Source organism: Seriola dumerili, unplaced genomic scaffold (genome assembly GCF_002260705.1).
Source record: "Seriola dumerili isolate Sdu_G_001 unplaced genomic scaffold, Sdu_1.0 BDQW01000110.1, whole genome shotgun sequence".
In the NCBI taxonomy this organism is placed as follows: domain Eukaryota; kingdom Metazoa; phylum Chordata; class Actinopteri; order Carangiformes; family Carangidae; genus Seriola; species Seriola dumerili.
Genome location: NW_019174365.1, coordinates 8,253,715 through 8,267,265, shown reverse-complemented (window position 1 = coordinate 8,267,265; position 13,551 = coordinate 8,253,715). Strand labels below are relative to the sequence as shown.

Below are 13,551 nucleotides of genomic sequence, written 5' to 3'. Positions count from 1 at the left end.
TTTGTTATCATCACTTTGATGAACTTTTTCAGTCACCGCCGAAATCAAACAGGGCAGATGGAAACACAGTTAGGTCAGTCAGTGCTTCTTAGGTTGGGATTTCAGCTTCATTGCTTTACCACAACGATCTGTAGTTTTCCACTGTGTGTGTGTCTGTGTGTGTGCGTGCATGCGTGCGTGCGTGCGTATATATATGTGTGCAAGTGAATGATGAATTCTGACTGGGTGTGGTGAACATCAGATGAGATTTTCCTCTGCTCCCTGCTCTCTCTCACTTTCCTTCTCTCTCTCTCTCTCTCTCTCTCTCTCTCTCTCTCTCTCTCACACACACACACACACACACACACATGCAGACACACACAGTTAGTGCCAGGGCTGGTCTAGGCGTGGGCCCTTGCAGACATAAATTGCTTTATTTTAATAGTTGTATGGTAGAGAAAGAGGGAGAGAAAAAATGGTAAAATACGAGAAAGGCCATAGAGAGAAAATTGGATTCAACAAAAAAGCAGGTCTCTCTCTCCGTCTGTTTTCTTCTGCTTTTCTCTGTGCATGTGTTTTATTTTCTCTTTTCTGCCTAATCCTCTAGATTACATTAAAGGGTTGTTAAAATATGGTCCTTTTTAATCTGTTTATGTGTATCTACATGTGTTTGTTTATGCCCATTTGATTTTCTGTTTCCTTTTACTTCTTTTTCTTTAGATGTGTGTGTGTGTGTGTGTGTGTGTGTGTGTGTGTGTGTGTGTGTCTTGACTGTCTCATGGTTTAACTATGTGCAGTTTAAAGTTTGCCATTTCTATGAGTAAGTTACAAGCACACTGTATAGTTTAATAGTATACATATATACTGTATACTATACAGTATCACACACATGCTATTTCTCCTCCATATGCATCATCAAACATGTATTACTGGCACACAAAAACACATACATACACACAAACACACACACGCACCATGTCTTTCTCGTCATATTGCATTGATCTAAACGTGATCAGAATTTGGCGTCTATCAGACGTCTTTTGGGTTCGACTCTGTTTATGACCGAAGGCACACACGCACACACACACACACATACAAACACAGCGTATGGGTCAATGGGTTGACTGTGTTTACGGCCGAATATGAACTGAACGACCACAAATAAACACGCTTGCACGCACGCGCGCACACACGCGCTCGCTAAAACACACGCAGTATCTCTCTGTCACGACTGTTGTGAACAGAACGACCACAATTGTTCTCTTTTCAAACAAAAGAAAGATTATGGCTTAACATAAAACACATGGTTGGTTATTTGATGGCTCTGTATAGTGATTATAAGGGAGGGAGGGGTGGGTTGGTGGGACAAGGGGAATGACAGACGGAGGGAGAGGGCAGGAGCAGAAAGAAAAATTTTAATGATGGAATTACTTGAATTATTACAGCAATTATTCTTGCATGTGAAAGAGGGCAACAGAGAATAAAAAATGACTAAAATGCAGAGAAAATGCCTTGATAAGTGCTTTTTGTTTGATAGAGGTATTTTACACTAAATATACATGAGCATGGTGTCGAGAAAGACATGGGAAAGGATGAAAGGTTGTGAGAGAGAAAACAGAGATGTGTGTGTGTGTGTGTGTGTGTGTGTGTGTGTGTGTGTGTGTGTGTGTTGTGCGTGCGTGTGTGGTGTGTGCGTGTGTGCGTGTAGTGCGTGTGTTGTGTGTGTGTGTGAGTGCATGGGGGGTGGGGGGGTGGGTTGGTCAAAGTAAAATGGGATATGAAATGAGAAAGAAAAGCAGACAAAAAGAAAATAAAGAAGAGAGAGGAACCCAAGGACAGGAGGTGACGCAGACAAGAGCACAAGAGGCAGCGAGAGATGAGAAAAAGAGCCAGAAAATAAATGAAAAGCTCGCAGTAAGAGATGCAGAAGAGAAAGAGAAATTTGGAGTGCTGGAGGGGATGAATTGCAGTCTGCCGCCTCCCTCATCCATCTTTCTGATATGGGGTGTGTGGTTTGATGTGGTTGAGTGTTGGCCACTCTCCCTGTCTCTCTCCTCCTCCTCCTCCCTCTGTCTCCCCCGTTTCTCTCTCTGCCTCACCCTTGTCTACCACCCCCTCTCAGTTTCTCTGATATGGTTTGGGTTTTGATGTGGTCATGTGTTGAAGATTCTCACGGATGGTTTCCATAACGATAAAAAGATTCACTCCCTGGTTTCCAAAAAAAAAAAAAAAGGCAAAAGATCGCACTTAGGGATACAACTAACATCCCAACACACACCCCGAAAAGATCTCTCACAGCTGAGATGTTTCTGATTTGTTGAGGCTGTTTTTCTTTGACGAGGTTTGTGGTCGAGGATCGTCACAGATTTCAGTGTTCAAAGAAGTTTGTAAATTGAATCAAAGCTATTCTGTACACATACATCATTGTAAGACAATTGTATTTGTGTGCGTGCATGTGTGTGTAATCCACTAGATATTATTTGTGTTCTGCAGACTCCTTGTATCTCTTAATGTCTTGATTGTAACGGATTATGGAAATCTGCTTGGCATTTTCTTCTCCCACATCCTGCATCTCCTCATACACAATACATAGTTTAAATGGTTTAGATAATGTAAACATATCAATGAACAATAAAATAAAATAAAAAAACTGAAGAAAAATAACATTTTATCTTTTTCAGAGATGGTGAGGAAGAAGAATCCCCCTATCCGGAGTGTCGGAGGTGAGGAGGAGGAGGAAGAAGAGGGGAGGAGGCCAGGAGGAGAAGAGGAAGAGGAGGGAGAGGAAGAGGGGAGAGTAGGAGCAGAGGCCGAACGAATAAACCGACCCTCTGAGCCAGAGTCCTCCGACCGAGTCAGAGGAGATGAGGAGCAGGAAGAGGAGGAGGGAGAGAGCGAGTGTGTTTCCTCATCTGTCTCTCCCTCATCAGTGGGTGATCGCTACAGTAATAATGAGGAGAGAGGGGGCAGGAGAGGAGGAGGAGGGGGGAGGGCCAAACAAGGGGGAGCGGCGTTGACCGACAGACCCGAGAGCCAGTCGGAGCCTGAGGATGGGGAGAAGGGCTTAGAGGAAGGAGAGAGGGGCGATAGAGACAGGGGGGAGGCAGATCACCTCACTCCTTCTCTCCTCTCTGCTGCCCACCTCCTCCCCAGACAGGAAGGAGGGGAGGAGTCGACAACTGACACCCCTCCACTCTCCTCCAGCCCCTCTCCTAAACTCCAGGACTTCAAGTGCAACGTGTGCGGTTACGGTTACTATGGCAATGACCCCGCCGACCTGGTGAAGCACTTTAGGAAGTATCACCTGGGTCTGCACAACCGCACACGGCAGGACGCTGCCCTCGACACACACATCCTGGCCCTCCACAACATGGCCCCCCAGCACACACCTCTAGGTAATTCCAGCTCTCACATTAATGTATTTGAGTTAATGCACGAAGCGCTGCTGCTCATTGGTTGTAAATGTGAAAATAGCACGGATTCCATCACAAGCTCATGAAATAAGCACCGCTGATCAGGGCTGGATACTGCCATGTGACATGTGACCTGGGTTACTTGGTTTCTTAAAATGAACCTGAACTGACATGAAAAAAAACAATGTTGCCTCATTGTGTATTATCCATACTCAGTGAGTGGTTAGATCTTGTGACATTATTTTGTAAAGTTATATATCTTCTTAAAGATGTAAAGTCTTGACTTTGTGAAGTTTGTTTTTCCACATGCTCAGAGTGAACCAGTTGCATGCTACCACAACTTGTTGATTGTTGATCTAAAGGTTTTCCATCTTCCCAGATGTCAGACTTGTCCTTGGATCGTTTTGCCTCTAGCAACATGACCCCCCCCTCCCCTTCCCCTTTTGCTTCCGCAAGTCTGACCCCCTCCTTGTATTTCTGCTGACAGACATACAGACAGGACAAGGGCAGAGGAACCAAGCCAAAGAGTTGGGGAAGACGAGGCCAGATATACACAATCAACAGCACAGGGCAGTTATGGTGAATGGCACATATGACGTACAGGTAAGCACAGGCAGATGAATGGATTTAACGTACAGCATGTGATTTTCAACAAGTCATTTTACACACACACACACACACACACACACACATACACACACCCACACTATACATGCATTTAAAAGAAATAGACCAGAAAATGTACACACAAGGAAGCAGTAATAGTGCCACTTCCACAGTTGGTAACACTTTAAAAAAAACTACAGTGAATAAAAGTACAAAAAGCTACACAGAGCATTTTATGGTGAAAGCGTGTTGAGTTAATTGAAAGGAAGGGAAAGTTTTCAAGGGGTGGAACAAAGACTTTCTAGTTCAGTAAAGCTTTTGTTTTGTTGCCTCTACAGTCCTATGAAAAGCCTGCCCTTTAGGAGTTGATGCCCCTGGGTAGCTGTCAGTTTCACAGTCCTTTCTACCGTCACTCTTGAAAATGACCTCACCATAACTGAAGGTTTCCACTCGGGGCAGTTGCTGTGCGATTATTTATCCATCAGCCTTTTTTCTGCAAGAGGATCGTGTTCTCAGACTTGGTGAAAACTCATCCTCTCAGCATCACATGTAGCTGCACACAGCCTCTGTTGATTGGAGTTCATGGTCCAGAGAGGACATCAAAATTCACAATTCACAATTCACAATTCACAATTCAAATTCACAAAAAATAGAGATAATGTACCACCCTGATTTCGCCACACTCGTCTCATGGCAACAGAGTGCAGAGTCCATAAATCTATCAAACAGCAAAGGTGACAGGGTGCACCCTTGCTCAGTTCCCATTTTGAACCTTCTTGAATTAATGTCAGAGATGCCATCGTGGCTCTTGTTTCGAGTGTGCAGAGAGGCAACAGAAGTGGTGGATAATCATGCAGCTCTCAAGCAGGTCTCTTTTTAGTAATTGTTGCTTATCTGATGATGTGTATGGATATCCACTTTTTGTAGTCATCTCTGTGCACTGCCTCCAAAGTACCACAAACATTGACACTGTTATTTTTTCGTGATTTGTGTCTGGAGCTCTAAAGGGTCATACATTTTGCACTAGTTCTTTGTTTTTTGTTTTTTTTACTAAAAATGTTTCAGTAATTACATTACAGATCTACAGATGTAGAAAAATGGTGCACATGTGTGAAAGAACAGTCTGAGAATGTTGCATTCTTTCGGAAGTGTTTATTTCATTCATTTCAAAGTTTAATTAAACAGAAAGTTCTATTTTTAAATAAATTGATAGCTATTTGATAGCTGACAATAAAAGATGTAGTGACATAGTGTTTCAGAAAAGTTTTAAGTAATCAATCACTTTTTTATAATCAAACTTTGATCCAAAACAGGTGACATCTTTGCTTAGTTAACAATGCACTGTAATCATTACTGGTGGTCATAAATCTGTAAATTTAGGCCCATAACTGAACTGAAAAATTTATTGGGTTGAACAATCTGCAACTGATTTGTATCATAGTGTGTATACTGTGTGTGTGTGCTTTGGACAGTGAGGCATTGTGTTGGAAGTTATAAATTTTATAGACTCGACAGATGGATAGACAGAGAAAGGGAGACAAACAGGGCACCTGGCAGTCAGGCTGCACATATGTGCACATGTGTGCTGAAGCACATGCACACACAGACACACGGGTACACTGTCTGTTTCACAGATCACTAGGGCAATGCATATGTACACACACATACATATACATATACGTGTTACACTATATTACTTATACCTAATATAGTGTTTTAAATAATGGCTAATAAATGCATATCCTGCGCTAATCCCTCATATTCAGAGCTAGAATTTTAATAAGGACTATTATCTGGAGGGACCTACTTTGCTGAGAAACTGCAGGATAAAGACAGGAATGCAGCAAACTGGTGCCATTCATAATTCCTCCTATAAGATAAATGTTATCAATATACTTAAAGATGATTAAATTTTACCTTGTAATAATACACCATCAGAGGACATTAAAGAGTCTGGTGTAATTTGTACCTGCAGTCTGGACACCCAACATATGTCTTCAGTGATTTTAGTTTGTTTAAATGATTATTGCACTTAAAATCAGGAGATACTAATCGGTGAAATCAACAGCTGTAGAGTTCTCTGCTCAACATTGATTTGCTGTTTCCTGTTATAGTAAACATTAAAGCTTCAAACACAACTACTTAAGTGGCAACTTTGTTTGGTTTGAAACTTTATTCACCCATGTAAACTTACTGTATGCAGATCTTCTTGATCATACTTTTAAAGACAGGGTACACTGTAGCTTTGATCCATCAAAGTCACATTCAGAAGCTTGAGTCTTTTTTAAACACATATAATGAAAATACTGTATGTTTGACTATCAGTATTTGACATAGGCAGTAAACATATATATTTCTCAGGCAGTACTGTGAGCAGTTTTCCTTTGGTAATTAACTTTCAGTTACTGTAATAGTGAGAATTGGAAGTCAGATGGATGCCATCATGTCATCACTCTGTGAATTGAGTGGAGCTGCAGTTGTGTAGCAGGAAGAGGAATCCATAATCAGAAATTGTAGACTCATCAAAGTTAACAAATACCTGTTTCAAGTTTTATGACAACCTTGCATCCTATTTTTTATATATTCATTTTTTTTTTTTTTTTCAACAACCAACATGCCAATTATTTTTCCTGCACACCAATTTTTCTTACAACTGCAATTGACCACAGCATTTCCCATACATTGGTTCTTCTGGGCTGATTTGCCCAGGCAGATAAAATCACTCTGTGTCAACCTTACGCCTCATTTCACTCTTTTCAAACTAACAAATATTCGCCCCCACACGCCTGTCTGAATTGTGTGTGTTGCAGTAACTGAGTAGGATCTAAAGGCTTCTTGTGCACAGTCGCTTAGCTAGCATCTACCAATAGTCTGCGTGCGAGGCGTTTAGTGAGCGTTCGTAAATTCTTGCATCTACCAATGGTCTGTGTGTGTGAGGCGTTTAGGGAAGGTTTGTAAATTCTTGCATCTACTAATAGTTTGCATGTGAGGCATTTAGGGAACATCAGTAAATTCTGGCATCTACCGATAGTCTGTGTGTGAGGCGACATCTGTAAAAATAACCTGGGTTACACTCTCCCCCTCTTAACTGCACCACCCACCACCACAAGAAAATTCTCAGCCTGCAGGGAACACTGGATCATTAATACTGAGGTCAAGTTTGCACATAATTTTCAAGATTCTAACTTCAGTCTAATAAAAAGCCTCAATGAAATACCTAGAAAAGTTTTTTTCATACTGCAGGAATATTTTCAATACTTTTCTTAGAAATGGATTTCATAGTCATACACATATTGTGTGGTTTAAAAAATAGGCTCTTACATTATAATGTGTCTTTTTCTGCATTGGGACTACTCCAGTTTTAGTAACAACTGGGTCAAAGATTAGGAATTTCTGGTGTGCAGGAACAGTAGGGTTTTGTCTGAAAGCTTTAAACAAGATGATCTAATAAATGTGTGTGTTTATGAATGTGGGTGAGGAATAGTCAGGGAGTTTCATTTCATTTGAACCAGCAGTCTGTAATGGCCGTAAGTCACGTAATGGACACAGAAACACACAGTAGTCAAGCACACATACACACAGTAGTCAAGCACACATACACACAGAGTCAGAAATAGAAAATCCAGTGGGCTTAAGTCGTCATTATGAAGAAAAAGTGAAAGTATAAAAAAAAAAAAAAAAAATCGAATGAAAGGGGTCTCTATTCTCTCCATCCCTCACTAGCTTTTTCTCTCTCCCGCCCACGTTTGGAAAATTCCATGTTGTCATTTGCTAAGACGAGGTGGCCTGTCAACCAATGAGATCGCAGGAAAAAAGACCCAGGGAGGAGAGGGATACGGAAAAGAGGGAAAAGAGAGCTAGAGATGGAGGAGGAGAGGAGAGAAGGGAGTGAAAGAGACGGAGCATGGCTTTGAAACCAGTAGTTATAATCAGCTGTGTAATGAAGCAGCTGTCAGACATATTTAACTGTCTTTGTCTCTCTCCGTTCTCCAGTTGTCTCTCTCATCATATGTCTTTGTCTCTCCTTCACCTTCTCCTCTGCCTTTGTCTCTACTCATTCTGTCTTACTCTTGAGTCCCTTTTTCTCTATCTTCTCAGTTTACTTTTCATCCGTGTCTCACCTCTTTCTCCTCCCCACCTTTATTCCTCATCTTACAGTCTTTGTCCCTCAACTTGTCCTGCTTGCCCCATGCCTCTTTTCATTCTCCACCACCCCCTCATATTCCCCTTTGTATATTTTTGTCCACTCTGCTTTCTAAAGATGTTTGGCTCTTTTCTAATTGCCTGGGCAGGGTGTGTGGGTCGTAATGATTGGATGATTGCTGTTGTGAGAAAACACATAGTAAAATATGCAGTCTTTGACTTTTGTAACTTATAAAGTATCTATAAAGGTTTCGTCTTACCATATGAAAGTAATAATAATAATAATAATATGTCTATTTGGCTTATTCTGCCTTCTCTAAATTTCTGTTCCCAGGCAATAGCTGTTAATGAGAATAAATTCCTTTTCATTGTCCTCTCTGCTAAGAGAAACAGTGAGGGGTTTAATGACCAAGCTTTAACTGCAAAATAACAGTGTTACCGTCCAAAAAAATCAAATCTGAAGTTAAAGGAAAAAAATGATGAAACAAAACAAAATTAAATTGAGAATTAGGATTCAAATAATCTGTATTTGCACTGTAAAAATAAAGCTAAATGCTCCTGAACATGAACAAAATATGAAACTATACATCTTTGCTCATTTAAAAATACCAGTTGCATTTTGTTCTTGCCAAACCTCTATTAACAGACAGCCAGCAGTCAGCATCAAACCGCAGATCTGTAAAGAGATAAATCCATATTGTACAGTAGTATGTCTCATGTCACTGTAAGACTTGCCAGGCTGCCTGCTCACCTATATAGTCAGCAGCATACTATAATCACTTACAGTCTAGGAGCTAATCTAATAAAAAACATACGGGTGTCAGGTTTCTTTCTCAGTAATGCAAAATCTTGGCTTCATATAGTGCATACTACTGTAGAGCCTGGTAGATATGTTGGAGATAGGTCGGTTAGTTAGAGTTAGGGCAGCCTTTTAATTGTCTACAGTTACATACAGAAAATGATGGATTGCATACATTGCGAGGTTAAGTACTCAAAGCAGCTGAGGCATAGTTTTCCAAATTTGCAGCAGCACAACTCTGATTGAAGGCTTATGTCATGTACCCCCCCCCCCCAAAAAAAAAAAAAAAAAAACCTGCTGCATCAGATTTAAAAATAACAGGCTTTTATCAAAGTTGATGTATAATTTTTAGATTCTATGGAAAATGTATACTAGGTAAGTGCATCATAGGTAAGTACAGTAAAAACCCTATAGTCAGATAACTATTGTCCACTGTCTAATAACAGATGGTAGGTGTATTTCTAAAATAGTGTATGTTTAAATTTGGCCTCATTTTAGTGATTCTCTTCAAATCCCATGAACTCTAATGAGATTTCACTTCCAATATTCAAAGGTAACTAAAGTTGTAAATAACTGCAGCCCAGAGGCGTCTACATAATAAGCTCATCTTGAAGCTACAACCCACAAATTAATTTAACAATATTAGATGTGAAATGTTGATTAATTCATTTGATAATCAGAAACAACATTTGCAGTTGACTTTTCATAGAATAAAGTTTCCACTCTGTTGCTCTCGTTCAGCTTGTGCTTGTAGAGTCTTGCTGCAGAGTCATGTTTCTTTTACGTCAGAAATGAGCTTTGGCCGAGTATAGACACCAGACAACCACAAAAACCAAACCTCTTATTGTCTTTTTCTCTCATTTCTGCTTGTCAACAGGTGACGTTGGGCGGCACGTTAATTGGGATTGGCCGGAAGACCTCTGATTGCCAGGGGAACACTAAGTACTTTCGCTGCAAATTCTGCAACTTCACGTACATGGGCAGTAACTCCTTAGAACTTGAACAACACTTCCTGTCTTCGCATCCAAATAAAGTCAAAACTCCTCCAACCACGCCCCTGCTGGCCACCAACAACCTGGCAACACACGACAACCAGGCGAAGGGGAGGAGTCAGATCATAGACGGGGCGGAGCGAGTGGCAGTGAGGGCGGAAGACGATTCTTTGGTCGGGTACTCCATCCCAGTTAGGGCGTGTTCAGATTCGTCGAGCTGGACAGGGGAGCCGGGTCGAGGCGCTGTGCAGGCATATTATTGGTGTAAATTCTGTAGCTGGAGTTGTGAGTGGTCAGGGGGCTCGGCAAAGCTTTTAGAGCACTATGAACAGAGACATAGAATGAGCTTGGGAGGTGCCATGAGTCCCAACAACTCTAATCCTGGGGTGCTGGACAGAGAGAGGGAGAGAGGAGGGAGAAGAGAAGGAGGAGAAAGAGACCACATGGCATCCAAAAGCCGCAAAGATCTGTCATCCAACCCGTCCAGCACCAGCCAAGGTAATGAAATGGGAGAGAGTATGGTGAAATTTGGTGGTGAATGGCTTTAAGTGTTTTTAGTAGAAGGCAGATACTTTTATGGAACACAAGATTAATGATCAGAATTAAATAGAAGTTAACGATTTTAACTTCTTCCAGTACTATGATGCTTGCACAGCTTCGCTCTTCTACGAGACTTTAGACACTGCTGGCCCTTACTGGCCACAACTGCAGTACTATTTGACCTCTTCTTTTATATTGTTTCGAGTGCTGTGATACTACTTGACCCCCTTTGTTTGCTTGCCTTGAGCATCATGACACAGTTGACCCCTCTTAAAATTTCTGACATGCCCTTGTTTTTTCTACTCCAAGACTCAAACTGTTTTATTTAACAGACCTTTGCTCTTGTTCTCTGCTCACAGGAGACACAAACAGCAGCGATCCAGAAGCGGTCGTGACCAGTTATAACTGTCAGTTGTGTGATTTCCGGTACTCGATGGCCCACAGTGCGGATGTGATCGTAGTAGCACCGTTACTACTGCACTATCAGCACAACCACTCCATCCACCGATGCTGCATTCAGCACTGCATGTATTGTCCGCAGGGGCTCTGTCAGCCGCACAAACACCTGGGGGAGGTGAGATTAATAAAATACTGAAGTGTTTATTTGCTTGGTGTTTTGGTGTTCGCTTGGCAATAACAAGAAAAAAATGAGCCGCTTTGTAAGCGCGAGAAAATAAAATGAAATATAAGAACAAGTGTAAAGTTAATTGTTCCAATCTCCGGCCTAGTTAAAATTCCCTTGCACCCACTCACACTCCCCACCCTCATTTGCGCCAGCTGCCAGCCATCAGCCGCTGCAACTCTTGAAAATGCTACAAGGTTGGTTATTAGCCAGAGCAGAGGGTGGCACTGCTACCGCTGGCTTCCACCTCTTTGATATTGCCTGCACAGACCAAAAAAAACAACAAAAAAACAATTACATCACAGCACCAAAGTGAGAGACACAACAGGAGGAAACTATCTCTGAAAGGCTTCAAATTCCATCGCACATATACACAGCGCTGTCATTAACCAGAGTAGAAAGTATGTGCGGAGTATGAAATGATGATGATCATATCATTGTTGCACCAAACTTTTCTGATTTTTCTCAAAAGGTCTCCCACCCCTTCGCTTGTCGGAAGCCCACCTGCCCTAAATGCTGTTCCAAGTTTCCTCAGTCCACCAAACAGCAGGACACAGTCGGTTCGAAACCTGCCGCCACCACCCCGCCCAGCATGACCCCTCCTAATCCCAGAAGTGACCCAGGTGTGATTTCTGGCTCCACCTTTCACACCTCTAGCCCTGCCCATCCTGTTGTCACACAAGGTATTTAAAAGCCTAGGTCATCCTGCAAGAAAAAGTTTTTTGTCTGAATGTTTGCAGTTTTGAAGTCTTCAAAACACTGATGCACCAATATTACCTTTTTTAATTATTCCATGATTGTTGTTTCTTTGTATTTTCACACATCATGACCCCTTTCTTTACTTCCTGTCCCTGATCTGTCCCTGCTTTTTTGATCCCAGGCGTCACCCACTTGTGTGACCAGTGCGCGTTTGCCACCACTGACATCGATGTGTTGCTACAACACTACGAAAGCTGCCACACCCTGATCAACCTAAAGGGCGCTCCCCCACATGTCAAGGCTGAGGAGGAGGTTGCGGTAGACAAGGAAGGCGGCAGAGGAGCGGGAGGAGAGAGGGAGTACTCTTGTACAAAGTGTCACTTCATCACCGAAGTGGAAGAAGAGATTTTTAGACACTACAGGTGAGAGAGAGAGAGAGAGAGATGGGGCAAGTAATGATAAAGCCTGGTAAAGCACTGTGTTTTCAGCAGACTGAAAAAAAAAAAAATCTACTTGTTCTTAGTGGCCCATTCAATTTATCATTTTTTCCAAAACCAGTGATTTTGTGCTACTGAGTGACTGAATGTGGCGTGGATGTGAATTAGTGTTATCCAAAGAGTCCATATTCCAGTCAGAGTTCATGACTAAATGTTCCAGTAAGTTGGATGACTGTGTTTAAAAAAAAAAAGAAATTCCACTGTCAAGACGAAGAAATGATAAAGTATTGCTTATGTTGGGATTCAAACCCCTGTAATTCTTTTTTCTTTTTTTTTTTTGCACTCGGTTATCCAGGAAACGTTGACTGAGCACACTCATTTTCAGCAACAGCTCACTCACACTCATAGGCATCATTTAGACATTCATACCTGGGAGCTTGAAGTGCTTATGAGGACCAGCAACACTTGTAGTTTCGATAATAACTATTGTGAGATCAGTCTCTGGTGCACATTACGCCCATTTTCTTTCTGTGATCTATCTGTTGTCAGGGTGAGAATGAAGTGATTTCAGATACTGGTAGTTTGAAGCTAATAGGGGGGGTGAAAGTGTGCACTCCACGATCAGCACCAGGTCCCCTTTACCTGCTGAATTAGCAAGGACTTAATCCAGTCTTGGAATGAAGTCTGAGTCACGAAACTGTGCGAATCTGGTTTTCTCTACAACCTTTGGAAAAGGATTTAAACAGGTGACCTTTTCACTCACTCTCCGGTAAAACCACTCTATTTAAGTGCACTGCTAGATGTTGTTATATTTGGGGTCTACTACAATTACAGGTAATCAACCAAATGTAGTGTTGCCCCACCTACATTAACACGGTCAGACTCACGACTGACGAGACTGACAGGCAAAAAAAAAATCAAAAATTGAACAATCAAACAATCAAAATTGATGCAGCAGACCCAGAGATATTGTGTGTTTTTTTTTATCCCATTTGTTCTTCTTCTTTTTTCAAAACCTAGCGCCGACATTACCCACAGTGCAACTCAACCACTTAAAGTTCAGTCAGAGATTTGGGTGTGTTATGCTAGGAGTAGCTAATGTAGCCTCAAGCCCCTTGCCTTAAGAGGTCAGGTTAACTCACCTATTTCTAATTCCACTGCCCCTTTTTTTTTATTTATTTATTTTTTTATCAAACTTGTACTTTCTAGCCCCAGCTGATGAAATGTGATTTTGCACAGCTCCCTCGTGTATAAGTGTTTGCTGTTTTTTTTTCTCAAATAAGTTGTAGACCTGGAGACAGACTTTGATGTGTAGAGTCGG

The 13,551-nt window shown here is 41.6% G+C and overlaps 1 protein-coding gene across 1 annotated transcript in view; it reads left to right on the top strand.

Annotated features, from left to right (window-relative positions):
- Positions 1 to 2,662: 2,662 nt before the first annotated feature.
- trps1 (transcriptional repressor GATA binding 1) overlaps positions 2,663 to 13,551 on the top strand; it is a 60,352-nt gene continuing 49,463 nt past the window's right edge. Inside the window, exons 1-7 of the mRNA XM_022747146.1 lie at positions 2,663 to 2,702; positions 2,910 to 3,374; positions 3,880 to 3,995; positions 9,818 to 10,430; positions 10,832 to 11,046; positions 11,567 to 11,777; positions 11,975 to 12,215. Coding sequence (XP_022602867.1) covers positions 2,663 to 2,702; positions 2,910 to 3,374; positions 3,880 to 3,995; positions 9,818 to 10,430; positions 10,832 to 11,046; positions 11,567 to 11,777; positions 11,975 to 12,215 — 1,901 coding nt within the window. The remainder of the gene's footprint in view (positions 2,703 to 2,909; positions 3,375 to 3,879; positions 3,996 to 9,817; positions 10,431 to 10,831; positions 11,047 to 11,566; positions 11,778 to 11,974; positions 12,216 to 13,551) is intronic.